Below are 27,516 nucleotides of genomic sequence, written 5' to 3'. Positions count from 1 at the left end.
TTGGCCTGTCTACATTTGAGAATTAGAGATTTCACCATGCAAATCATTTGTTCAGCTAGGTGGTTAGATCTAAGTAATGAGGAGAAGAAGTAGTGTGACCAATATTCCACTTCTTACACACATCTGTAATGGCTTACCAATGGACTGCAAATTGTTATCTGTAATGATCTCTCTAGGCACACCAAATAAATTGAAAATAGCACTTAGAGTGCACAATTGTTGAATAATTGGGCACTTTATAAAGTAGTTGGTGATCAGATGAAGTCAGTGTCATGAACATGAAAGGTTGGATGCAATTTTGCACCAAGAATGGGTAGGAACTTCGTATGGAAACAATGGTACTTTGTGCTGACTTGCTAAACGCACTTGACATGCTCGCACTTCTTGATGATGACTTCAATGTTATTGTTCATGCCCAGCCAAAAGAATGTTTCTTTTACAACTCTCCTCATCAGATCTATGCCCATGTGTGAGTGATGAAGTTGTTGAAGAATAACATCAGGTCACAAAGATTCCAGTATGATGACCTGCCTACCTTTAAAAATGACTCCCCAGGAGGTGCCTAGTTCCTCCCGATAAGGTCAAAATGGTCTCACATATTTGTGGACATGCTGAATTGAATCAGGCCATAATTCGATGATGGCTTTCCACTGTTTCTGTGGTGTAGAACCTTTTGCTGCTTCTTCTTGTAGCTGCCGAAATTTGCATTGGGCAAAATGTACCAGATCATTTTGGAGAACATGTTCAAGTTCAAGGTCAATGAAGTCAATTTGTGGATCTAAGGATACATCTTCTGTTTTCGCTGGGTTGGCAATCTGTTAAGTGTATCTGATGTGATCATCAAATTACCTGGTTTGTACCTAATCTCACGGTTGTAACCACGAATCTTCAAGGTGTTGCAATCTTGGTGGTGCAATGGTCACTGGTTTTTGCCAAATCATCTCCAGTGGCTTGTGGTTTGTCTCTACAGCAAATCGTTTGCCAAAGAGATAGGTATGAAAACGGAAGATCCCAAAGACTAAAACTAATGTTTCCTGCTCGATGTTGGAGTAGTTGGATTGTGTTAGAGAGAAATTTTGAAGCAAATGTAACTGGTTTGCCTTTTTGTAGATCTTTTTGTGAGGCATCTATCTCCAGGGTGGTTGTCTCCCTAGGATCATAAAATTGCAGTGTTGATGTTTCTGATAATGACTATTTCAGAGCTTTGAAGAGTTATTAGCGGGTCTTCATGCCACAGGAAAGGTGCAAGCTTTCTCAAAAATTCCCTTAACGATGAAAATTTTTGAGCAAAATTGAAAATGTATGGAGACAAGAAATTTAAGAGACCTAGACATCTTCGAAGATTATGCTTATCTTGAGAAGTTGGCAAGGCCTTAAAATCCTTTATTTTACTTGGCCCCGTGCCAACACTGGAATAAATAGAACCGAAGAAATTGATCTACTGTATCTCGATGCTGTTTTTCAGATTGTTGAACACCAATCCTTCATTACCGGCTGCTTGCATTAATAAGTACAGATTATGGTCATGTTCTTGATTTCCACAACAACTATGTCATCCACAATATAGATTCTGGTACACTGCATGTAGTGCAGTCTCTGTGAGCTTGAAAGAGATCCTGGCTGACAGGTAACCCAAACGGAAGTTGTTGAAAACAGTGTCACCTGAATGGGATGTGAAATGTAGTAATCTCTTGGAACTTACCCACGAGATGTACTGACCAGTACCCATGCTTGGCATCAAGCTTTGAGAAAAAATTTGTATTTGCAAATCTCAGATTTAAATCTTCCAATGTGGGTCTTTTGTAAGGGCAATGTTTCAAAACTGCATTTAAATGTCATAGATCAAGGCATATTCTCAATGACCCATCCTTCTTTCTAACACATGTGATTGAGCTACAATAGTCTGTGTGCTCCTGTACTCTTCTAATGATTTAGTCTCTCTCTCCTTTGTCTAGTTCGACCTTCAATTTGTCTTGTATGTGAATGTTGCACTTACATGGTGGATCAATTGATGGACTTGCATTCTCCTGCAAGAGTAATGTTGCAGCCCCTTGAAACTGACAATTTTGTCAAAACATTCCAGATATTTCAATTTTAGGTCATGAACTGAGATAATAGTAGTAGTTTCTAAGGTTGATCTGCCTTGTGATGTATGACTGATTCCATAGATTGTTACCAGTGTGAGGTCCCGGCATGCTGGTAGACCTGCAATTGCTGGGCCTTCAGTTTCCATGACATAGGACACCTATGACACTCAGGAGGATTGATTGTGCTGGCACTCCAGGTCTATGGATCCTGCGCGTGGAATCAGTATATGCTGAATGTTTCACAGCAGTAAGTTTCGCCATGGCTTGCCATATCTGTGGATACATGCCTTTTACAAATTTGCATAGGTAGTATGTTGACACCTGCCCCCGTGTCAATCTTGGATAATAACAAATAATTACCAACTTTCTTAGGACATATAATTTGAAACTTGGCAAACACTTCAAATAGTGTGACGGCATCTATGTTTTCCATGAGGTTGATAGTGTGAAACGTGTTCACCACTCTTTGGCTTTTTCAGGTTCGTCACTCAACTCATATATATGTTTCTGATGGGTTATTGGATGGTCATTCTTATTGCTTGACCCATCGTGTACGGTCTGTTTGGATCAGTGCACGGCTCTTTGTAGCTGCATCAGCCTTTGCTCTAGTGCACTGCTACTGCCAATGGCCCTTCCTGCCATATACCTTGCAGAATTGATGAAAAGCTGGGTATTTCCTTGGTGCATGGAAAAGTCCACACCTTCCACATGTCTTGCTAGGCTTGGGTGTTCTAGTGAGTGCGCCAACAATTGGGGTTGTGCTCAGCTCATGTAAGTTTTGTCGACCTGCAAAGATCACTTCAAACTCAAGCCCATCCTTGAATAGCTCTTTGATGTTCAATGTTTTGGGCTTGTTTAGTAGATCTTTCTGGAACGCTTCCATGGGAGCGGATGCGATCACCAACTCAACAATTCTGTCTGTTCGTTCTGCGTTTGCACAATTACAAAACTTATCCTTTTCGCTGCATCTGCTGATGAAGTGGTCTGCAGATTCTGTACACTGTTGTCAAAATGACATGAATTCTACTCAATGAATACAGATGTTTAACCTGATTCTGAACTGGTCTTCCTATGTGGTCCATATCTTTTGGGGATCCTTTAGCTCTTCTGACATGTTCAGCCTATGTACACATTTATTTCCAATTGCGAGGCAAATTTTTATGGTTTGCTTGTCTGGTTCAGACAATCCTGAATCAAGAAACCATAGCTCTGTATGCTGTTTAAACATTTTGAATTTGGGTCAGCTGCATCCCAATTCAAACTGGGTCAATTTTCAGACATTTTGACAATGTCCCTTTGACCTTCCTTCTTCTGCAGTGCCTGTGATAAGTGTCACTGTAGCTGCTTTCACTTGTTTTCCGAAGCTCCACCCACAAAGACGAATTGTGGTGAGAACGCACCACGGAATAATGGCATCTTTGCTTTTTATTCAATTTATTGTTCAGCAACTCCTGAAGCCACACTTCACAACCTTCTCTGGCCCAATTTTTATGATGATTCTTTTATTTGTTTGACTCTCCTTTGCTCGCTATCGATCCAGCCCATAGCCAGGTCACTCAGCTTTCCCAACTGAGCTAACCCAATGCTGGTCCCCTCAGTGCGCTGTACCACTCATGGAACTGACAGGCTATGCGCTGCAATCAAACCACGAGGGGTCAGTTTGCTTACCGCCAATTTACTTGAGCACTAGGTCAGCGCTGTGTCTCCAAAACTTCTCTTCACAGTCAGGACACTGCATTTTCAACACTCTCTGATACTGTGTCTTTGTTGCAGTCTGACCAAGACATTGAGGTCTTCTCATGCCACATAGCACAACCTAAGGCTGCTCAATATGTTGTACCTGTACTTAATCTTGCTACCATCTGTCTCACCAATGCTGATCACCATTGGTGTTATTATAATGATATGATACCCTGGGCTTATTTACTGTCCAAGATACAGGGAACCAATCACTCATAAGGGATTGGGTAAACATGGTGTGGGTTCATTTATTAAGACTAGAAAGATGAGAACAATTATACGTAAGTATAAAGCTTGAAGACGTCAGAGTTGTGTGTGTGCTCTGCACAAACCAAAAGCGAAACTAAGACGGGATCACATGACACATTTCCCTTTTATTGATGTCATGCTGATATCCCTTAAAGACATATTACAACAGGGCGTTGGCTCTCAGCAGGCCTCCTCTTCCCAATGCTAGTCTCTCAATCCAGGCACTGAGTGCCTGACAATGAGGGCCCCCCCCCCCCGCCCCCCCACCCCAGAGGAGGAAACTCTGTCACTAGAAGAGTTCAAAATTGATAAGGAGGAAATGTTGGATAAACTGGTGGTTGTCAAAGTTGACAAGGCACCAGGACCAGATGATATCCAAGGATATTGAAGGAAGTGAGAGTAGAATTTGCAGGGACACTAGCCATAATCTTTCAGTCTTCCCTAGACTCAGGGCAGATGCCAGAGGGCTGGAGAATTGCAAACATTACGCCCTTGTTCAAAAAAGGTTGTAAGGGTAAGCCCAGCAATTACAGACCAGTCAGTTGAACTTCAGTGGTGGGGAAGCTTCTAGAAACAATTATTCGGGATAGAATTAGTAGTCACATGAAAAAATGTGGGTTGATTAGGAAGAACCAGCATGGATTTCTAAAGGGGAAATCATGTTTAACTAACTTGATGGAGTTTTTTGAAGAGGTAACAGTGAGGGTTGACGAGCATAATGCTGTTGATGTGGTGTACATAGACTTTCAAATGGCATTCAATACAGTGTCACAACAACAGACTTGTGAGAAAAGTTATAGCTCATGGAGTAAAAGGGACAGTGGCAATGTGGATACAAAATTGGTTGAGTAACGGGAAACAGAGAGTAATGGTCAATGGATATTTTTCGGGCTGGAGGAAGGTTTGTAGTGGGGTTCCCCAGTGGTCAGTATTGGAATCCTTGTTTTCCTGATATATATTAATGTTATATTTCTTGCTGTGTAGGGGACAATTTCAAAGTTTGCGGATGATACAAAACTTGGAAGCATTGTAAACTGTGAGGAGGACAGAATAGAACTTCAAAAGGACAAAGACAAATTGGTGGAGTGGGTAGATAGGTGGCAGGTGAAGTTCAATGTGGAGAAGTGTGAGGTGGTACATTTTGGGAGGAAGAACATCGAGAGACAATATAAAATAAAATTCTTAAAAGGGTGCAGGAGCAGAGGGACCTGGGTGTAAATGTGCAAAGATCACTGAAGGTGACAGGATAGGGGGATGGAGCACTCAACGAAGCACATAGTATCCTGGGCTTTATTAATAGGGGCAAAGAGTACAACAGCAAGAGCAATGAGGCTATGCTGAACTTAGATGAAACACTAGTAAGTCCTCAGCTGGAGTATTGTGTACAGTTCTTAGCGCTACACTGTAGGAAGGATGTTCTCCTTGGAGAGGAGAAGGCTAAGAGGAGATTTGATAGGCATGTCCAAATTCATGAGGGGGCTGGTTAGAGTAGATAGGGAAAAACTTCCCACTTTGTAAAATGTGAGGGCACAGATTTAAAGTCATTTGCAAAAGAAGCAAATATGAAGTGAGAAGAAACTTTTTCGCACAGCGAGTGGTTCGAGGCTGGAATGTACTGCCTGTAAGTATGGTGGAGGCTACTACAATTGAGGCACTCAAGAGGGCATTGGGTGATTATTTGAATAGAAACAATATGCAAGGGCGTGGGGAAAAGGCAGGAGAATGGCATGAAGTCATAATGCTCATTTGGAGAGCCAGTGCAGACACAATGGGCCAAATGGCCTCCTTCTGCGTCGTAACAATTCTGTGATTCTGGCACCACATCCCCTGCATCCACAACATGGAGCACAGTCACTCTGCCAACCATCCAACAGGAAGGTAGGTATTGTAACACATCGACCCCCTATTCATGCCACCATTTTGAGTTTTCTTTCACCCTTCCTCTGATTCACCAATATTGGCAAAGGCTGAAAATTTAATATTCATCTTAAGGCCTTATAAAGCAGAAATAATATTTTCCCCCATATACAGTAACTTACATTTAAGCCTGCACAAACCTTTAAATCTGAGTTGCCAGTCAGATTTTGCTAATCCCAATTTAATATAGCTGTCAGTCGAAGGCCAGAGTGTAGGAAGAACTGCTCCTAATTATTCAAATAAGCAACCACACAAATTGGATTTAGTGCCATCATGTGCTGTGTGCTATCCTTGGTCAGGTAGCCAACCAGTCCTTCCTATCAAATTTGGCTGATCTTGCAAGTTGAATCTGTTATCCTTACTACTTCTCTGAATAAAACTGACAATTTAAAACTAATTAGCATTTAATTATGGAAAAGCACTTGGAATCCTTATAACCATTAGGAAAAGGAAATTTAATGTTAAGAATTCAATGCATTTTCAAATAATCCAAACTTCCAAATTTGAGAATCAAAAGCTAGGCTTCCAAAGTTGAAGATCTAATTCAGATTTAGACTTCACCTAATGTGTTCAAATCCATAGTCTCTCACTTTATTCGCTTATATTGTAAACCATGACTCGTGAGGAAACCGAGGTAGCATTCATCAAATCCATGTCTATCTTTTTCACTTGTCAATCTGCATGTTCTAATAGCTTGTGCCATCAAAATTTTCTGCACTTCCACAACCATTTTTATCTCATTAATTTTATAACTTAATAAAATAATAATGAATTTATTCAACACATGCAGCTTGAATAATGAGGGCTGCTCAATTCTGAAAGCTGTCCTGATCAAAACATGAATGGCAGTGCACTTCCAGGAACAAGTTTGCTTAAGGATGCGGCATGTGTATAATGCTCAGCAGTAATTTCTGAATGTTTATTTAAAGGTCATTTTAATCCAGGGTACCACATCTTTCATAAATGTGGATGAGAATCTGCCACAATTGTCAACAGTGTCATTCATTTTATATTGTGTATGCAACAAATGTCACAGCCAGCACTCATCGAGAAACTGGCTGGTTAAATTTGTGCAAGCTATCAGGGTAAATACATAGGAGAAAATCATTTTCATTTCAGATCAAGTTATCTTTCTGTACCACAATGACAGTGACACAGTTTCAGGTTTGCTGGCATCAGACAGCAAGAAAAGTTGAGAAGAAAAACTAGGAACTCTTCACTAAAACTAGCAGCAAGCTTTGACACCCAAGAACCTTTATATACAATAAAACACATTACAGGCAAATAATGGAGGGTAGCAGCAAGTTGCATGGTACCCCACAGGCTTGCAGGGTTCCACCAAGGCACAGGGTACCCGAAAGATGCAGCTAACCACCAAGAGAAAAGCCCATGAGGTAAATCAAGAAGGGTCAAGTGACATAAGGTTTAAGATTCACAAAAATCTACATCTGGAGTTTAGCTTGTGTGTTTTCCTTTTGCTTAAGCCTTTAGCACCAGCTGATGATTCTTACTTTTATATTCCAGATGGAACCCAGCTGCAGAAACACTGATGTCAGAGTAAAAATGCAAATACAGTTGATTGGAGCTGCTGTTCAACAAAGCAGGGACTGTGGTACCTGTAAGACATGAATCAGAGAAAATAACTGGGAGAGATCACCAGGCCTGTTAGCAGATTGCTTCACCATAGGCATTACAACCAGCGCCTGAAGTAAATTTAATAAAGTGCACTAGCAGCAAATGTGTTGGTTCAGACATAGAGATCATTTGATGCTTACATCAAGATTAATTGTACCTTTCCCATTTCATAGCTGAGACCAATTCAGCAATATGATGTAATATTACATCAGAAAATGACTTAAGCTAATTTATCTACAAAAAATAGGGTGCGGCTACTTGTACACCTCAAACAATCTACTTCACTGGTCCAGACATTGAAATTCTATTGGAGTGCGCTTGGAAGTGCATAAACTAATACCTCACTAAATAAGTATAAAACAACCTAGTAGCAGACTGCCATAGCGTGCCAATGCACAAGAGCAAAGGCTTGTATCAATGGTCCTCTGTGCATCTGGGTGGACGTGCAAAGCAGAGGATAGGAGTATCCCCAACGAGGTGAGGAAGGAAGGCAGGGCGGGGCGTGGGGAAAAGGGGAAAAATGATCAGATGCTGAGTCAGCTGAATTGTTCTTGCAGTACCTCCTAGAGGAAAGCTGCAGAAACACGGGCAGAATTTAATACTCTCCGCCAAGGCAAGTTTGATGGCATGGGAGAATTTAACCAGGTGTGAGGGTGGCAGGCGGGGACTCCGCTACCTTCCTATCCCCACCCTGTGGCAGGAAGGCCCACTTAGTTAATGCCCACTTAAGGCCAAATTTATGCCCACTTCAGGGCCTCATCCTGCCTCTGCTGGTATTAACCCAACCACAGCTCAGGCTCACCATGCAGGGAGCACGGCAGCCTATGCAGGGTTGCTAACAGGCTCCTTGGAGGGAGGGGGTGTAGACGGGGTGGGGGGATGGGTGGTGGGATGGGGGGGGGGTTCCCTTGGTGGGGGGGAAATCCCTCGTTCAAAGGCACACAGTGCCTGATAGAGGGAACCGGCATTGGAAGGAGGGGGTCCCTGCTGAGAGCCAGTTCCCTGCTCTTGCTATCAACCACCATCTCCCCTCCCATGGCAACTATCCTGCAATGCTCCTCCCTCTACTCACCGGGGATCCATCGACAATCCTGGACCTCAGGTGTGGCAGCAGCCACCGCCTCCCCGGTAGCACTGTCGTTCAATAGAGCTGTCGGCTTTTGATTGGCCAGCACCTCTCGGTAGGCGGGATTTCCGCCACCAAGGCCCTTAAATGCCTGCATGGCACTTAATACCATGGACTTTCTCTAAAAGTGACGATACAGGGTTCTTTCCATCTCTCCAGCCGGCAGGCGAGATCCCTGTCACCTTCATCAAATTTCACCCACTGGCAAATTCCTATGAATAAATTATCTTCAGGGTTAAACTGATTCTAAGAGGCTAAAGATGCTGAATAGATTGAAGTTTTACTTGATTACAGAACAGAAGCATGTAAAAACAGGGGGCGGAATTTTCCATCCTCCACAGGACTGCAAATTCCCGCCCAATGTCAACGGACCTTTTGCTGATACGTCAAATTTTCCACACCAACGATGATTCCCGCAGTGGGCGGGAACAAAAATTCCCACCCGGACTTATGTGAATTAAAGTCATGCAGATAATTAGGATTTTGCACAATTCTCAGTCAACCAGCAAGATTCGTACGACTAAAAATACACAAAATTAAAGGAAAATAATTATTTAACTTTTAAGTATTTTCTTTTACTCCCTTTCTTCCCCCCTGTTACATTTTATTTGTCTTCTTTATTGGCCACAAATATTCTATCTGAGAGAGTCAGGAGGTGCCCTGCTTGCAGACTTCTGCTAATACCATCCTTGTTATGGTTATTTAGAGCTGTTCTGGGCAGGCGGCAGTCGGGTTAACTGCTTCTACCTCCTCTCTCCCTGGAGCGGAGTGTGAAGCATCTACTAGAAGTTCTCTCCTCCGGCAGCAGTTGCTGAGGTAATAAATGTGGACATAAACCCTCACCACAGGACCCTTGATTCACTGATTCAGAAAACGGCTAAACACTACATTTTACAAGTCACCTTCCGTTAACCTACAAAAGTAAAAATATGCTTTAATCCAACAATGTGATATGATTTCCTGGCTTCAATAGCTGCAAAGCCTTTTCTCAGTTCTGTAAACTGAAGTGCATTACTAGTCCAAAGAGTATTGAAATTCTGTGCAGTTATTAATGCAAACAATTTTTATCACCGCATATCTGCAAAAGTCATCTTCAAAGTTATCTTAAATTTCTACAGAGCTTCAGATTATTCTCTGGGGCCAAAATTAAATATTTTACAGTGCATTTCATTTCAGTGCCAAAATGAAAGCATATTCGTCAAATGATTAATAATTTATAGGTAGTCATATACAATTATTTCATGTGTGACTGGAATAATACCAATATATCAAATGTAATAAAATGATATTTGCAGACTTTGGGATTGTTTTGGATACCTAAAGCACTCAATGACACAAATTACCAGATTCATTTTATAATCTTAGCAGCTAATGTATGTACTTCACAATAGCTTGATGGGTATGTTACTGGACTAAAATAGATAATGCGAGATGCACAAATGAAATGTGACCTACACCATCATCTGTGGAAGAACCATTGTAAGCAGAGGAACATCATAAATGTGACAGAACATTGAAGGCATAATATTTCAGACCTGAAACCTTAGAACACTATTATTCAGCATAACACTTGAAGGCAAAAGTCTCTACTTTCCTTAGTATCAAAAGTTATTTAGCCTCTCAAATTTAATCCTTTCACAGAGCATTTAAAATCCTAACAGAGACTCTATCTCATGTTTTAATCTCAAGGGAAAGTTGTTCCTAAACAGTCCTTGATCCCCAAAATATTATTCATCCCTCCAAACATGTGTACTGGTGATGCCTGCATTGTCCCTCTCTCCCTCTGCTCTAAATCTTATTAAATGTTTTATACCTATTCTTCTGACCTTCAATCCCTTATTCAATCACACATTTATCCACTCTTAGGTAAAAATCACAACCTCAGTTGCTTTTGTGTATTTTGATGAATACATGTTTCTAAACATTTCACTTGATGTTTATGAAACCTATCCACTTTGCTCATGGTTTCAGTCAAATAATTTGCAAACAGCTATATCATCTTTGCTTCAGAGCAATTTGATGGCCTGAATCATAACTTCTCTCAATTTTCTTTGTCCCTCAGAAAACCAGTTCAGCCCTGTCTGTCGCTCCTTATAATTTACAGCTCTATTTTGGACTCTTTCCAGGATATGCAAAGCAGCACACAAATGAGGCTTAAGAGTGATCCATTCAAGATTAGAAAAACTCATTTGAATTGTAAGGGATTATTTCATCTGCTTTGCATTTAGGTTTTAGCAAAAAGCAAAGAAAAAGGGGCAGAAAATTATTATGCCAAGCCTTTGCCCCTTAACATTGCAAAAGTGTTTTCTCGAGGTCTCAACTGAGGGGAGCTATGGAGTGAATGTGCTCCACCAATGCTGAAAGAGTGCCCATCATGAGGGGAGCTAAGAAAATATAGGTCTTGGGTCCTACACTCAGCCCTTCACAGATCTGAGAGGGATGGGCCTTTTGGCTAAGATCAAGTGTAGTGTTGCAGGGGCGACACCATGGTCCTGCCAAGGCAAGGTCGGGATGGAAGGGCGATAACCAATCGCAATCCAAATCCATACCGTGGATTACCTATCACCGTCCGAGTCACGATGAACCACAGCGAAGGAGGATCACCTATGGATCGGGGCTTCTTCACCAGGAGGATCCTGTTGAAGGCGTGCGGCTTCCAAGCTACGGAGATCTTCACCCTGCACGACTCCCGCAAAGGTGGTTATTTTGACGTGACGTTCAAGCGGGTGGCAGACTGCGTCCGGCTCCTGAGGGTGTTCGAGGAGAAGAGAGACCTGCCGGAGATGAAGATCCTGACGGCGGAGCCGCACTTTTCTCTGCCGTTGCAACGGGAACGTGAGGTGATGGTGCATGTGTACAACCCCTTCGTCCCTGTCGCCGACGTGGTCACCTTCCTCACCAGGTACTTCGATAAGGTGGGGAGCGGCACCGAGATTCGAGACGACTTGGGGATCTGGACAGGCAAACGCCTGTTTAAGGTCACGCTAAAGACCGATGGTAAGGGAGCCATTTTCCACCCTCCCTCCAGTTTCGCTATCGGGGGAAACCGGGGCTACCTGGTCTACGCTGGGCAACCCAAGCATTGTCGCTCATGCGGCAAGGCTGGTCATGTGGCGGCCAACTGCAGCGCCTCCCTCTGCAAGATCTGCAAACAGGAAGGGCACCAGACAAAAGACTGCAAACAGGCCAAGTGCTGCAACCTGTGTGGCGAGGCAAGTCACCTCTACAGGACCTGCCCCAAATGCTGCCGTACTTACGCACAGGCAGCCAAAGCCGACCAGGGGGAAGCAGAAGAAAGGTTCCGTGTCACTCCAACCACCAAGGCCCCCAGGGAGCTCAACGGGACAAAGGAGGACACAGAGAGAGACAAGGTGGAGAAAGAGATTGAGGCAACAGAGAGCCAATCAACAGCACTACCCCCTGAACCTCCCAGTCCTCAGGAATCAATGGAGGAGGAGGCAGCAGTGGAAAAGCAGCAGGGGGAGTGGCGGACGGTGAAGAACAAGAAAAGTAAGAGGGAGCGAAGAAGAAGCAAAGGCGTTTCCCAGAGAAGCGGCAAGAGGCGTCTCCCATCCGACACGGATGACAAGGGCAGCAGCTCTTCGGATGATGAAGTGCCAGAGCGGCACCGACAGAAGAGGCGGCAAAGCTCCAGGGCGTTGGAGGACGAGACACCCGAGCTCCAGAAAATTGGAGACAACAAGGAGACCAGCGCACCCCAACTTTGCCTGCAACCTGAGGAGGCCAGTGCACCACAGCCCCTGGAATCTGGGAGCAGTGAGGCAATCATCGCACCCCAGCTCCAGGAAGCCGGGAACAGCAACACCCCAGAGGGGGTGAGTTTTGGAGAAGCTTCTCCAGCAAAGGTCATCTCAAAACCCGCTCTCTACGTGAACCTCCAGATGCCACTGGAGCAGAACACGGCCAAGGAGATCTACCTAAGCCCATCCAAAGTGAAGGAATTTGAGCTCACTACGGGTATGAAGGAGCAGACTAAAGGTCTGGGACTCTCAGAGACAGTGGGTTTGGTAGGAGAATAAATGCTTTAAAATGGGTTTAAAGATTGTATCCATAAATGTGCGTAGCATTAAATCTACTACGCGATGTGTTGCGACCTTGGACTACCTAGCCAAGGTCAAAGCTGACCTGTTGTTTCTGCAGGAGTGTGCGATACCGCACCTCAGCTCCTACAGGCAATGGTCATGATGGTGGTCCCACGGGCCATCGATCTGGTCGGGCGGAAACGACTCTCGTTCCTCCGGCCTGGGTATTCTGCTGCGGGGAGGCAACTTCACCGTCTCCGAGGTCAAGGAGGTGGTGGGCGGGCGACTCCTCGTAGCAGACGTAATGTACAAGAACGCTCCACTCCGGTTAATTAACGTGTATGGCCCGGCACAAGGGGCTGAGCGGCTGGAGGTTTTTCAGCAGCTCCCACTGCTGCTGGCGACCTCCAGGCCGGTCATTCTGGGCGGGGACTTCAACTGCATCATCGATGCGGCTGGACGATCCGGCAGGGCCGGAAGCAGATTGGACGCTACGTCCAGATCCCTGATGGAAACAGTTAAGGATGCCAAGCTGCACGACGTCTTCAGCAACCCTGCAGACGGAGCGCAGCGTAGATACACCTGGTCGCGGCCAGACGGGTCCATTCGTTCCAGGATAGACTTCCTGTTTGTGTCCCGTGCATTCACAGTCAGATCCACCGAGGTCAAGCCGGTGTTCTTCTCTGACCACTGCCTCCTACTGGCGGACTGCCACTTGGAGGAAGACCTGAGGGTGGGCAGGGGGGCATGGAAGCTAAATGTGCAACTGCTGACCCCAGAGAACATTGAGGAGCTCAAGAGGGATTACAAAGGTTGGAGAACCGTGAAACCCCTCTTTGAGTCCCTGACACACTGGTGGGAAGTGATCAAGGGAAGCATCAAGAGGTTTTTCATCCGCAAAGGCACCCAGAAAGCTAGAAAGGAACAGAGGGAAATGTCCCGACTCCAGGAAAAGATGCAGAATCTGCTCCGGCTGCAGTCGATGGGGGTCGATGTCAAGGAGGAGCTCCAAGAGGTGAAGGGCCAGCAAGCCTCGCACTTTGCCTCGGAGGCCTCCAAGATCATCTTCCGTTCCAGAGTCCGCTCCGTGGAGCAGGATGAGACGTGCTCACGTTTCTTCTTCCAAAAGGTACACAGAGAGTGCTCTGTGATCAGCAGCCTGAAGGAAGAAGACGGCTCAGTAAAGTCATCACGGTCCGACATTCTGAGGATCAGCAAATCCTTTTATGCCGGACTGTATGACGTGAAGCCCACGGACAGCACGGCCTCCCAGTCCTTCCTGTCCTCTATCACGGAGGTCTTAGACCACAGTACGCGGGAGAGCCTAGACAAACCGCTAACTCCTGACGAACTGACTAAGGCCCTCGAGTCCTTCGAGAAGAGTAAAACCCCCGGAAGCGACGGCCTGCCGGCGGAGTTGTATTCGGCTCTGTGGGACTTGATCGGCCCAGACCTGCTAGAAGTGTACGAGAGTATGCTCCTGGCCGGCAGCATGTCAGAATCCATGAGGAAAGGCATCATCACCCTCATCTACAAGCACAAGGGGGAAAGGGAGGAAATTAGAAATTGGCGACCCATTTCACTGTTGAATGTGGACTATAAGATTCTGTCCAAGGTCATCGCCAACCGGGTCAAATCTGCTCTGGAATTGGTGATTCACCCTGACCAGACCTGCTCTGTGCCAGGCAGGAAGATCTCTGACAGCCTGGCGCTGCTCAGGGATACGATTGCCTATGTACAGGACAGGGGTGTGGATACCTGCCTCATCAGCTTGGATCAGGAGAAGGCCTTTGACAGAATATCGCACACCTACATGGGGGATGTGCTCTCCAAAATGGGCCTTGGGGAGGGAATTCGAAATTGGATCCAACTGCTCTACACTAACATCAGTAGCGCAGTCTCAATCAATGGGTGGGAAACAGATAGCTTTCCGATTAAATCTGGAGTCAGGCAGGGCTGTCCTCTCTCGCCTGTCCTTTTCGTGTGCTGCATAGAACCCTTTGCCGAGTCCATCAGGAAGGATCCGGGCATAAGAGGAGTGACGATCCCAGGCAGTGGAGGCACTCAGGTAAAAGCCTCCCTGTACATGGACGACGTCGCCGTTTTCTGCTCGGATCCGCTGTCGGTGCGCAGACTGATGCACGTCTGCGACCAGTTCGAACTGGCCTCGGGAGCCAAGGTAAATCGTGGGAAGAGCGAGGCCATGTTCTTTGGGAACTGGGCTGACCGATCCTTTGTCCCCTTCACTGTCAGGGCTGACGGCCTGAGGGTGCTGGGGATATGGTTCGGAGGGACCGGGGCATGCGTTAGAAACTGGAAGGAGCGAGTGGCTATGGTGAAGAGGAAACTGGGCATGTGGGAGCGACGCTCCCTCTCCATTGCGGGTAAGAACCTGGTCATCAGGTGTGAGGTACTCTCGCTGTTGCTGTACGTGGCGCAGGTCTGGCCCATTCCACACTCCTGCGCGATGGCGATCACTCGAGCCATCTTCCGCTTTATCTGGAGGTCGAAAATGGATCGTGTCCGCAGGGACGCGATGTACAAGCCTCTAGATAAAGGGGGAAAAAACGTGCCCAACATCGCCCTCATACTGATGGCCACCTTTGTGTGTGGCTGCATCAAGCGGTGCGTAGACCCTCAGTACGCAAACACCAAGTGTCACTACGTGCTGAGGTTCTACCTGTCCCCGGTGTTGCGAAGGATGGGTCTGGCCACGCTGCCGCGGAACGCTCCAAGTAGTTGGACCGTGCCGTACCACCTGTCCCTCCTGGAAAAATTTATGCAGAAAAACACCTTTGACCACAAGTCCATCAGGCAGTGGTCAGCAGGTAACGTCCTAGAGGCCCTGAGGGAAAAGGAGAGGGTGGACCCTGTGGGATGGTTCCCCGAGCAGACTGTCAAAGTCATTTGGCAGAATGCCTCATCGCCAGAACTTTCCAACAAGCACCAAGACGTAGCTTGGCTGGTGGTGAGAAAGGCCCTCCCCGTCAGATCCTTCCTACACGCCAGGAGTCTCACCCCCTCTGCACGTTGCCCTCGAGGTGGCTGTGGTGGGGAAGAGACCGTTGTTCACCTCCTTGTGGATTGTGCCTTTGCAAAGAAAGTCTGGAGAGAGATGCAGTGGTTGCTGTCGAGGTTCATCCCGAGCAGTTCTGTGACACAGGACTCTGTGCTCTACGGGCTGTTCCCAGGGACACACACCGAGACAAACATCGACTGCTGCTGGAGGATCATCAACTCGGTGAAAGACGCGCTTTGGTCTGCCCGAAACTTGTTGGTCTTCCAGCACAAAGAGTTGTCCCCGACCGATTGTTGCGGACTGGCACAATCCAAAGTCCAGGACTACGTGCTGAGGGACGCACTAAAGCTTGGGGCAGCTGCCGCAAAGGCGCAATGGGGAAGGGTCGCTGTCTAAGACCTTTCTACCACAGCGCACCGAGAGACTGGGAACTGTTTAGAGTCCCTCGGGCTGTACAGATCAAAATGAAAGGCTGTAAATGATTGTAATATTGTTTGTACTGATGCACCTGGTGATACATTTTGTAAAAGTTTAACCTGGATTGTACCCTTGTAATGTTGTTTTTGAAATGGTTTTGAATGTGATTGAAGATTTTTATGAATAAAGTATATTTTTACAAAAAAAAAAAAAAAAATCTGAGAGGGATGGGCAACAATTAGGTGGAACACTGTAAAAATATTAGTACCTCTCCTTGATAGATATTGGACACCATCCATGGGTTTGCAATGATCAGTCATTACCGTTGCTGCAGGTCTGTTCAGAAGAAACTGATGAGCTAGGCTAATGATCAAATTAGAGAAGTGCAAGGAGGTTCAGATCCAGGCACTGGAGCTGAGAGAATAGAAGATCAGCCCTGTCATCTACCCTTGAAATGTGAGCTGTGCACATGAATCCATTCTTTATGCCAATTCTGTTGGTAACATTAATGAACAGCATGAAATACATACCAAGCCTGTTTTTAAAAAGGATCACGATTGTCATGAATGTTTTAACCTCAATAAGATGAAATTACCTGAGAAACTGCCAAGCATTGTTGCTGTAATATCGCCACCATCAAAAACCTCCAGGGAATCCCAGTTATGCTCAGTCGCAAAGCTGATAACTTGAATCTGAAACCACAATTAAATATGGTGTTAATTTAAAATTGGCCAATAATATATTAGTATATGCATATTAGTCAAAATAGCATGTCAAATAATACTTACAAAGAAGTCAAGGTGAGACGTTATAAAGGAATTTGAACAATCTCAATTCAAGTCCTTGGCAGACACAAACCTACACCATAAGACTGGTCAATATTCAGTGTAAGATGACACTAAATTGTTAGTCTCGTTCAAGGGAACCATGGGGATGACTGCTGCAAGGAATGGAAATCTCCGATTGGTTCATTAACAGAGGGCTGTCTGAAATTGTGCTGAAGACAAATGATCAGAACAGTCAAGATAAGGCTAAAATCAAGATCAGGCCCACACTTCTCTGTCACAAAGGAATACTTAACATAGGTACTATTTACAAAACATGAGGGAACGGGGGAATTGTGAGGGATGGGGGACAGGGGGGGGATGGGGTGCGGGGGTGGGGGTGGGTGGGGGAGGGGGGAATCAGGCAGGTTAGATCATATCCGTCTTCCGGAAACAGCCTGATATTCCCTCTCATTGTAATGAAATCAGCTTCCAGCATTAGATCCTTCCCACCACGTTCTCTTTTCCATACTTCCCCAGGGCAATATCCAATGACCAGGCGGCGGAGATAATCACCTACCTCAGTTCTCAGCCACGTACAACTCAATGAGCAGAAAATGCAGCCACATAATAAGCAAAAAAAATGCTGTGAGCAATGCCACTGATTTGCTGATGTAAACAGGAAATTAACAATGTATTCTCTGATAAAACCACTGCTGATACAGTATCTGTAACTGTGCTGAATAGCTTCCTCTCTATTTCAAGCTGTAAGGATGTGGAAAGAAGTGCCCAGAGCCTAAGCTATCTGGTCCATCTGTCACCTATGAAACTGTTGAATGAAATTCTCTGCTCCATGGAGACCATTCATATTCATATCAACTATTTTAAGAATGCAATTGTGTTTAGGATTTGAAAAGCTCCTTTAAATGTTGTATCCAACAGCATTTAATGGGAGACACAACATCTAATTGTAACTAAATACTGAAACTGTTTAATAAATTGTACAGTGCTTATTTGGCACATTGAGCATGCCTGTCTGGCATTTCAGCTCCCCCAGCCTACATCGAACTGCATTCTTGATCTATTTAATGTCTTCCACGTAATACCGGATAAAAGATTTACATTACCACTTGGCAGATTATTTGGAATCAGATTTCTGGTCAGCTACATAATCACTATGCCTGTGTGTTGTAAGGAAACACCAATAAACCTATGTACATTTTAAATAAAATGTTTCCAGGTGGAAAATGACTTCTGTGGCTGTAAATTCAAACAGTAAATAATTTTAAAACCATTAGCTTTAAAAACAGACAATCAATAAAATGCTGCATCCTGTGTATTTTTGGCTGTACTGTAGGTTTAATAGATCCTTCATATGATATGTTTAAATGCAATTTGCAGAAAGCAGGTCCACGGCATCTACATACAATTAATGTCCCCAATCATTCACTGTTAAATAATAAATGACTGATAGGAACTAAGTGAAAAAAAATCCTGTTCAATTATTATTCCTTAATCTGAGTTCATCAGGCACACACATGAATGAAACATTATTACAGAACAGACATCAATCCTACATTTACATCTCCATAAGTGAAGCACCCTTTATAACTGATGCTGCTTGTTCCCTGCTGTCCTTGCCTCATCGTTCAGCCAATACCTCTGCACTCTACAACTTTTCTCTAAAGCCATCCACCTTACCATTGACCTCCTGCTTTAGAAGTCGCCTAAAAACTTTTCTCTGTAAATGTAGTTTTGATCATTTCTCCTCCCGCTTTTTGTCTGACTTTTCCTCCCGATTCAGGTACATTTATTCATCCAATGTGTTAGGCATTCATACATCTTTTAATGCATGAGTCATGTTTTAAGAGTGTAAAGATGAATTCATGAGTGGGAATCAAAGCTGCAGTTTTCACCCATAACTGCCTCCCCACATCCATGTCTAGCATAGACATAAATCTATATAGGGCAGAATTTAGCCCTTGGCTGGCGGGTGGGCCCCACCGGCTCGGCGGCGGGCGGGCAGCTGAACCCCGCTGCCGAAACGGGGCCCGCCGCCATTTTGAGTGGGCGGGTCAATTAAGGCCCACCCAGCTTCCTGTTCCGGGGGGAGGGAATCCCCAACTGTCAAAGTGCGCTCTTTCGCGCATGTACACGAAAGAGTGCACTGCTCCCTGAGACTAAGTCCTGTCTTCAGGAGTTTAGTGAAAGGTAAGTAAAGTCAAAAAATAGAGACATTTTAAAATTATTAACATGTCTCCCTCATGTGACAGTGTCACATGAGATGGGACATGTTGCTAACAAACTCATAAAATTTATTAAATTTTTACAAAACGGTAATGAAACTTCATCCCGCCAGTGGAGTGAGCGGGCCCCGCCCCCAAATCACCGAGAGCAAAATCCTGGCCATAGTCTAATATTAGTGGCTTAACATCCAGAGACAAAGGGTGCAGAATTTAATGCTCTCCTCCCAGGTGGGTTTTGAGGTGGGGACGGGGGCAAGAGCGTGTGGGGTAGCCTCTGCCTTGGGTGATAAGGCTCATGAACGGCTTTTTCACCCTGATGCCAAGGGCCTCATCCCACTGCCAGTGGCATTCAACTAGCAGTGGTTGGGGCAGTTGCCACGTGAGAAGCCTGAAAAGCAAATCCTGTTGCATTTGCTTGTGGGCTCCTGGGGAGGTTGGGAGTGGCGGGGGTGGGGTGGGGGGGGGGGGGGGGGGGTCGCTGTCCTTATCAGGCAATCAGTGCCTGACCGAGCAGCCCTGCACTGGTAAGGAGGGCTCCCACTGAGAGCCACACCCATGCCCTTTCTTCCAACCCCCCCGGCACCCTCTAACCAGCAAGCCCCACATTACGATCCTTAACCCGGCCTCACTCACCTCTGGTCTGGGTCCCTTGCTGATCCTGGGCCTCTGGCCTCTGATTGGCCAACAGCTCTTGGGGGGTGGGATTTCAGTGGTCCTTGAGACTGGGGGGAGATCCGCTATTGGCCACTTAAGCACCTGATTGGCAGTTTATACACAGGCCTTCTCCAAAGGAGGCGACATGGGAGTCCTGTCGCTTGGATTACATTCTATGCAAGGAAGTGCCCGGGACCTAATTCCCTATTGCACACAGCTCAAAGCCCAACCTCTGCCGTGCTCAAAGCTTACCCACCACTTTAGCCCTCTCTCCATTTTGTAACTACAGGATGATCACATGCCATACCCAATGAAGAACTGGTATCATTAGGGATGCAGAGTTTTTGCAGCAGCTGCTTGTCTCTCCAAAACCCAATCCAGGCGGGTTCTGAGCCATGGAGAAATGAACATTTGTATTCACATGCAAGTCTCAGAATTTCCTCATTACCTTTGGATTGGACATTAACTTCAGTTTGCTTGTAATGCACCAGCCATCTTGATGTCCTAGACATGCAAATACAATGCCATAGCCTTACTTATCATCAGGGGCGTGTATCCACATGGGCAGACCTTTCTGCAGGAGTCAGCTGCATTCTACTTCATAGCTGGATGGATAACTGCACCTGTCCCACAACACTCACCCAGCTCTCACTTGTGGCTCCACATAGCTGCTTGTGCACGGCAGCAGCCATGCCCAAGTAATTGCATCGGTTCGCAGGCCAAACCAAATGAGGATAGCATGCAAGCTGGTGTCCCCACATGTGAGGGAGTACACCTATCTCCAACCACCCTTTTCAAATGCACAAAAAGAGCTGCCATGACACATGTCGCAAAGCAAATGGTTACTCCCTTACTGGTACGGAAAGCATTGCTGCACAGCTGTGTAGGTAACTGTAAAGTTCATCGGCACAGGTACAGAAGGTGCTGCAGTTGGCCACACCTCCACTTCTCCTGACTTGTTAAACCACCAGGGACAGATGTGTGTGACTGAGTGAGTCGGAGTAGCCAAGTGCAATCCATCTCCAATGTAATTAACCCATGCGCTGGTGTTTCCTGTGTGCACATCTTACCAATTGCTTCACACACATCCCTTTATTTCCCAAAATGCACTCCTTTAGTATTCATCCACACAATACAGTATATTGCAGGTGAGACTGTGGGATCAACAAACCACTGCTCAGGGGTTCAAGGGTGCCATGATTGTTCACTTGTATAAAGGAAAAGGACAAAAATCTGTGCAAAGGAATCTCACTGCTTATAAGATTCAAGCAAAATTTCTACTCAGCAAACTGGCAAGCCACATAGTAGGATGTGTACTGGCCAGAAAGTCAAAGTGGGTTCAAGAAAGGCAGAGGCGCCTGTGACATGATCTTAACCCTTCGGCAAATAAAAAGAAATATGCCACAAACAACAGATGGGACTCTAATGTGCTCTTGTTGACATGATTTAAGCCTTTGACACAGTAAACAGATTGACATTATGGAAAGTCTTAGCCAAACTTGGTTGTCCTGATAGAGCTATAAATCTGATAACACAGTTTCACAATGAAATGACGGCCAGAGATGCTGGCTGCAGTGAATATACTGACCTCTTTGATGTAGCAAGTGGTGTGAAGAAGCGGTGTGTTATGACCTTCGTGATCTTCAAGGTATTCTTTGCTGCCATGCTTTCTAGGGAATTTGATAGCAATGCTGATGGAATGTACATCCAATTCAGAACAGATGACAATCTCTTCAACCTGAAATGACTCAACTAAGGCATCAGAGATGATGATAAGGGAATTGTTGTTTGCCGATGACTGTGCCCTCATGTCACACTGTGAGCATGGCCTTCTAGGGATCAGGGGCTGTCCTTCAAAAGCAGCCAACGACTGGGCTAACTATCAGCTTAAGGGTGACAGTGATACTCCACCAACCACCACCAAATTCTGACTACACCCCACCTGCTATAACTATCAATGATACAACCCTGAAAGCTGTAGATAACTCACCTCTTGGAAGCACAATCGCCAAAGAATTTCTATATTGACAGTGAGACAGCAAAAAGAATTGCCAGAGCTACAGTTTTATACTTAATAATTGTGTGACTCTTTTAGATTCCCCTCAAGTGGCCATGAAGAAAGAGACGTTCAAGATTCAATCCCGCATCTGGGCTGAGTTAAGTGATCTCAGCTGCGTGAACACTGAAATCATGAATAACTAAGTTTACTACCTAGTGGCTGGGATGGGCAGGTAGATGGGCATGTAGGGTGAGGAGTGGGGTGGGGCTGTGGGGCATAGGGCCAGATTTACATCCTGATGGTTACCAATAACTTCTTCTGGAAAGAATGGATGCTGGGAAATTGGGCAGACATGTGATGTCTTGAAAGCTGAATATTCCCCTGGTACTCGTTATGTCTCACACATGATAAATCGCCACTTGGGCAAAGTACTGGAGGGTAATGAAGGCTGGTGGAATCCTGCCCAACAAGAGTTACTGCCTTCAGGAGGCTGTTGGAGAGAAGACGAAACAGCACAGGAATACTTCGCTTCACATTAAGGAAAAGCAAACCCGAGAATGCCTTTGGGGATAACTTCAGAGCGCGACCAGAGCTCGATGAGGAGGCACCATTAAGCCAACACAGAACCTGAATAAATTATGCTTTTATTAAAAAAAGTTAATTAGGCCATAATTCTAATTTACATTAATACAACTTTTAAACAAAATAAGATTAAGCTATAGTGCTGAGTTGGTGTTTGGCCTGAAATTGATTTTTTTTTTTACATCTGATTGCTCTGTGTATAAATGAATTTATTTCTTTAAAGAATAATGATTAATTTAGCTGAAGTAACTGCACTGGCCCTCCTCTACAGGAGTAAATATATTGATTTCATAAGCTGTATGCCTACATTGCTTCATTAAGAATTCAGCATGCTAAACTCCTAGAACAGATAATGAATCTGTAATTACTGTGCAAAGTTTATCATGTGGAGCAGGGTCAATGATTATGAAAATTAGATTAGAATTGATCTCAATAATTGTGAACAAATTAATGTATTTTTTAAAACATGCCTTATCTTTTCATTCCCTTTCATGTCTATAACAGATAAATGTTCATTTCCTGAGCAACCTGGCATGTATTTAACATCAGTGGTTCAGAGTGCAATGGTGTGTCAGGGAAGAGCCTCTGATGTTCTGCTCTGAGTGTTCATTAGGTATTCTTAAAGTGGCTGTTAGCCACATCCATTTCAGCGACAGGGTATGTGAGCAGGACAGGCGACCTGTGAGCCTTAACCAAAAGGCTCAGACATCTCAGGAAGCAGCCTTACAGCAGCCTTTCATTTCCCATTCTCTGAAATGCAGCTACTTCTCATAAATACACAGCGCATTTTTTCCTGCTTTTAACATTTCTGAAATTGCCATTCCAGGCTACCTTGCATTGTATGTTTTTAAATTATTTGATGGTCATTTAGAAAGGACTGTGCTTCTTTTTTACTTTAAAGTGCTTTTTATGGATTGCATTTTGAGCGTGTGCAGGTATTATTGTTCGAGTTGGGAGATTGCCATCACAACAGTTTCATTTCATTTTAATTTCCTTTTACTGTGTAGTGTTGGTAGATGAAAGACAAATTTCCACGGAGCTTTTCCAGATTTGTTTGTTCATAAATTTGCAAATGTAATATGGAAAAAATTGAGATGCAGTTCTTCCATTCTCAATTTTTTGGTAATAAACATCCAAAATGTGCAAATAACTGTTCATCCCACAGATCATAGCAGTTCAGAGATTACCAAAGATCACATCAAAAGCCATAGAGGCAAACAATTGCTTCTGGTTTCAGTTCTCATAAGGCAACAATGAATGACAGAATCCATTTTTCCATCTTAGTTCATCCACCTGAGAGGATCTGCAATCTCCCCTTCACCACATCCAACTGCTTCTTAAATGATTCTAAAAGTTATTGCCTCTCTTGTCTCACCCAGCAGTCTACTCCATGGGCTGGGTTTTAAGGCCCTCCATCAATGTATTTGAAGGCAAGGGGTAGCTCATAAAATGCAGCGTGTGGCCTGCCTGCCAGCTTCCTGCCCACCCCTGACCCGTTTCCCATTTTATGGGGGGGCAGTGGAGGCCTCAGTGGCCCACTCGCCCTTGGGCCCATTGAGACCTTTAAGTGGCCAGTTAATGGCCACTTTAAGTGCCTTATCCCAGCCCCGCCCCTATTTTACCTGCGGCATGGGGAGACCTGTGCCATGTGGGTAGCCCAGCAGGTTTTATTGGGTGAGCTGATGTTGGGAAAGAAGGGAGCGGGACCTCTTTTGGGGGTTCCTCTGTAACCAATGGATCTGCCCCCTCACCCCCACCCCCACCCCTACAAGATCATTCCCCAGCCCCTTAACCTCCTCCCCCTGGCCTCACAAACCCAGCCCCCCACCTTTCTAACCCCCCCTCACTGGGGTCGGCCAGTCAGGCCCCACCGTTACCTCAGACTTGCCTTCAGCCTGGCTTCCATACTTCCTCTTCTTCAGGCTCTAAGTGTAGCCCCAGCAGTGGCCACTACTCAAAGCTGGCGCTGCTGGGACTACAAAGCTGTTGGCCAATCAGAACGACTAGCAGCTCTGTGAGCTGGGACTTTCTCCCCAGATGGGGGCGGAAGTCTCACCCTGAGCCAATTAGCACCTCGCCAAATGTAAAATGGCTGCGGGCAACAAGCCTTTTCATGAGCGGGCATCCAACCAATGTTTTAGTTGGGGAGGGGGCAGTAAACATGGCGCCTCATAAAATCCAGTCACATATGTTAATAGCATTGTGAGAGGAGATTATTATTTTCATGGAAGGTGAGGGATTACACATCTATTTTTTGATATGTAAATTAAACATCTTTAATATTCTAGAATATAGACAAATTAACACATCTGTTTACTGGATTGTTGGCATTACTATGTGCAATTACCCATGAAAATTAATGGCGCTGACATAGATATTCCTGATTCATTGGGAAAATATTCAAACTGGGTAATCTGAAATAACTAATTTGGTCAGAAGTGGCACGATATTTTAAGGGAAGCAGTTTGATATTGAACCTGAGACAATGTCTACTGTAGCCCCAGATTTGTAATATTTCCTTTCCAGAATCTATTGGATCATGCATTATAGCCTGAGCTATCCACCATCAACATTGAATTCCTAATGTATCACAGTACCCCTAGTGATAACAAAATGGTGAGGATATAGTCAAAAAGCTCCATACCCTTCATGTGTTTAGAAACCTGGCAATTCCAGCAGCAGCACTATCTGTGAAAAGCTTAAAAAATGGATTTAATTGGGAAGTAATGTTGAACATTAAATTGGGAAGGGTGAGCAATCTTTCAGTAATTGAGGACTCCTGCAAATTCTAGAATATGAACAGTCAAATCTTGTTATTACAAACTCAGTTTTTACCAGTAACTTGAGCTGTGCTTTGGGCAGTAACAAAATTTGTGTCAAGGGCATGCGATGAAATTGATTACAAGAGGAAGTCAGTTGCAACAATAGGACAATTCAGCAACAAGGCTCCAACATACTGAGAATATTCAATGGAAATTGATGTGGTAGTAATTATATGGCTGACTCAACTTGTATGAAAATCCAAATGTTAGAAAAGGAAACATAAATACCTCTCCTACCTACAACCATTTTATTTACTCCCGTTAAATTGGGTGTTGTAGTGCATGCAAAATATCTTACAAGGCAATTTATAAACTGCAAAATGAGATGATGAGTTTAAATAAAAAATACTTGAAACATCCCACGAACAGGATTTGAATTACTGCAGTTGTAGGATTTGAGGCAGAGCCAAGTTAGAAACGCATTGATGCATTTGGAACTAACTTCGGAATTTTCACTATGGAAGTGATAACATGGGCTGAATCTTACCTATGTTGGGCGGGCTGGGCAGGAGCAGGCGGGGGCAGGCGCAGAGCCGATTGCCACCTGCAATCGGCTGTGCTCCAGCATTTTATGCGGGTGGGCCAATTAAGGCCCGCCCAGTGTAATACATGTTCTGTAGCGCTCAGCGCTATCTGTGTGGGCAGGGGGAGGCATCGCACATGCGCGCGAAAGAGTGCAGCAATCTCCCTGAGGCACGGAGCTGCCTCAGGGAGGTTGAATAGACAATAAGAGTTTTTAAAAATTCAAGTAAAAAATTATTTAAACATGTCCCCTCATGTAACAGTGTCACATGAGCTGGGACATGTTTGTCAAGTTTACCAGACTTATTTATTAATTTTATAAAACCTTCAAGAAACCTCATCCCGCCCGTGGATGAGGTTTCCTGGAAAACGTGAAGGCCGTTTGGGCTCTTCGCCTACCCGCCAACCTTAAGGTTGGATGGGCAGCATTGTTAATGAGGTAAATTACTTTCTTAATGGCCTCAATAGGTCTTTGACAGTTCGGCGGGTACACAGCCCCCTTCGGCGCACACCCGCCGAACGCAATATCAAAATGATGCATGATGACATCGGGACGCACGCTCAACGTCATCTCGCGTCATTTTACATGTCGGGCCTGCCCCCAGACGCCAACGGCAATATTCTGGCCCATGTCTTCAGTTGCATTACTCTGGCTGTTTAATCAAGTTGAATCAGCCCCTTTTTTCTGGCCAGACCCATTTCACCGGTTTACAGCTCTGTAAGGTCACCACATTGCATGACTTGCACTCTCAACAATTAATTAAATTATGTCAAGAAGTTAAAACCTGCAGCAAAACTGACTCTTGGTCTCATTTTGGTCCTCCCTATGCGTGAGATAATTAATCGAGTAAAGGGCATTAAAGCTTACACACAATTCCTTCCGGGCTCTACTATAACAGAGGAGGTACCACACAAAATTCCCCACATCATTGACAGCTTTATGACCTTCAGGATTTTGGATGATGCCACTGTAGCACATTGCCCTAATAATTACTCAGCAATGGAATTGGATACAAAATACAAATGGAGCCAAAGCCAAATTTTAATTTCCAGTTGCACCCAGAAAGATATATATATATATATATATAAAATACGTTCTGCCTAGTTCAGAATAACCAAAGGAGATGGCTGCCCTGCAGCACTCAGTATCAGTGTTGCTGTTTTGAAGGTCATACAAGTCAGCAAAATACTTAGAGTCACAGAGTTATTTGTGATAGATCTTCCCACAATTTTCCCTTCTCTAACCTAGAGACGTTGAGGCAGCAGTACTGCATACTTCACTGCTTTGACAGCTCAGCTACTTCAGCCCTGAATTGGAAGTGAAGTTGGGACATCCCTGATCTGCGTGTCAGTTCATTTACACACTGGATAATCTCATTGAGGCACTAGATAGAAGGGGAATGGCTGTTATTTTGTTTTAAAGCATAATCCTATACTTGGAACCACATGTGGTTGCGATAGGCATCCACATGTATTAAAAGGCATTAGGAAAATAGACAGTAAAGACACCATTACATATGTATAAAATTTAATCAGAAAAGGGAATAGTGCCAAGGGACTGGCGGACAGTAAATGAGACTCCTAGGTACAAAAGGGGTGACAGAACATTTCCAGGGAATTACAGACCAATTAGCTTAACATTGGTGGTAGGAAAGATAATGGAATCCTTACTCATATGTGTAACAGAAAAACAT

The 27,516-nt window shown here is 44.8% G+C and overlaps 1 protein-coding gene across 1 annotated transcript in view; it reads right to left on the bottom strand.

The window, feature by feature from the left end:
- csmd2 (CUB and Sushi multiple domains 2) overlaps positions 1-27,516 on the bottom strand; it is a 1,856,113-nt gene that overhangs the window by 237,016 nt on the left and 1,591,581 nt on the right. The window contains exons 37-38 of the mRNA XM_078566065.1: positions 16,829-16,925; positions 7,505-7,609 (exon numbers count right to left, since the gene is read on the bottom strand). Of these exons, the coding sequence (XP_078422191.1) occupies positions 7,505-7,609; positions 16,829-16,925 (202 nt within the window). The remainder of the gene's footprint in view (positions 1-7,504; positions 7,610-16,828; positions 16,926-27,516) is intronic.

Source organism: Cetorhinus maximus, chromosome 21 (genome assembly GCF_964194155.1).
Source record: "Cetorhinus maximus chromosome 21, sCetMax3.hap1.1, whole genome shotgun sequence".
Taxonomy (NCBI): Eukaryota; Metazoa; Chordata; class Chondrichthyes; order Lamniformes; family Cetorhinidae; genus Cetorhinus; species Cetorhinus maximus.
The sequence above is the reverse complement of the archived record's forward strand: the minus strand, read 5'-3'. Positions and strand labels throughout refer to the sequence as shown.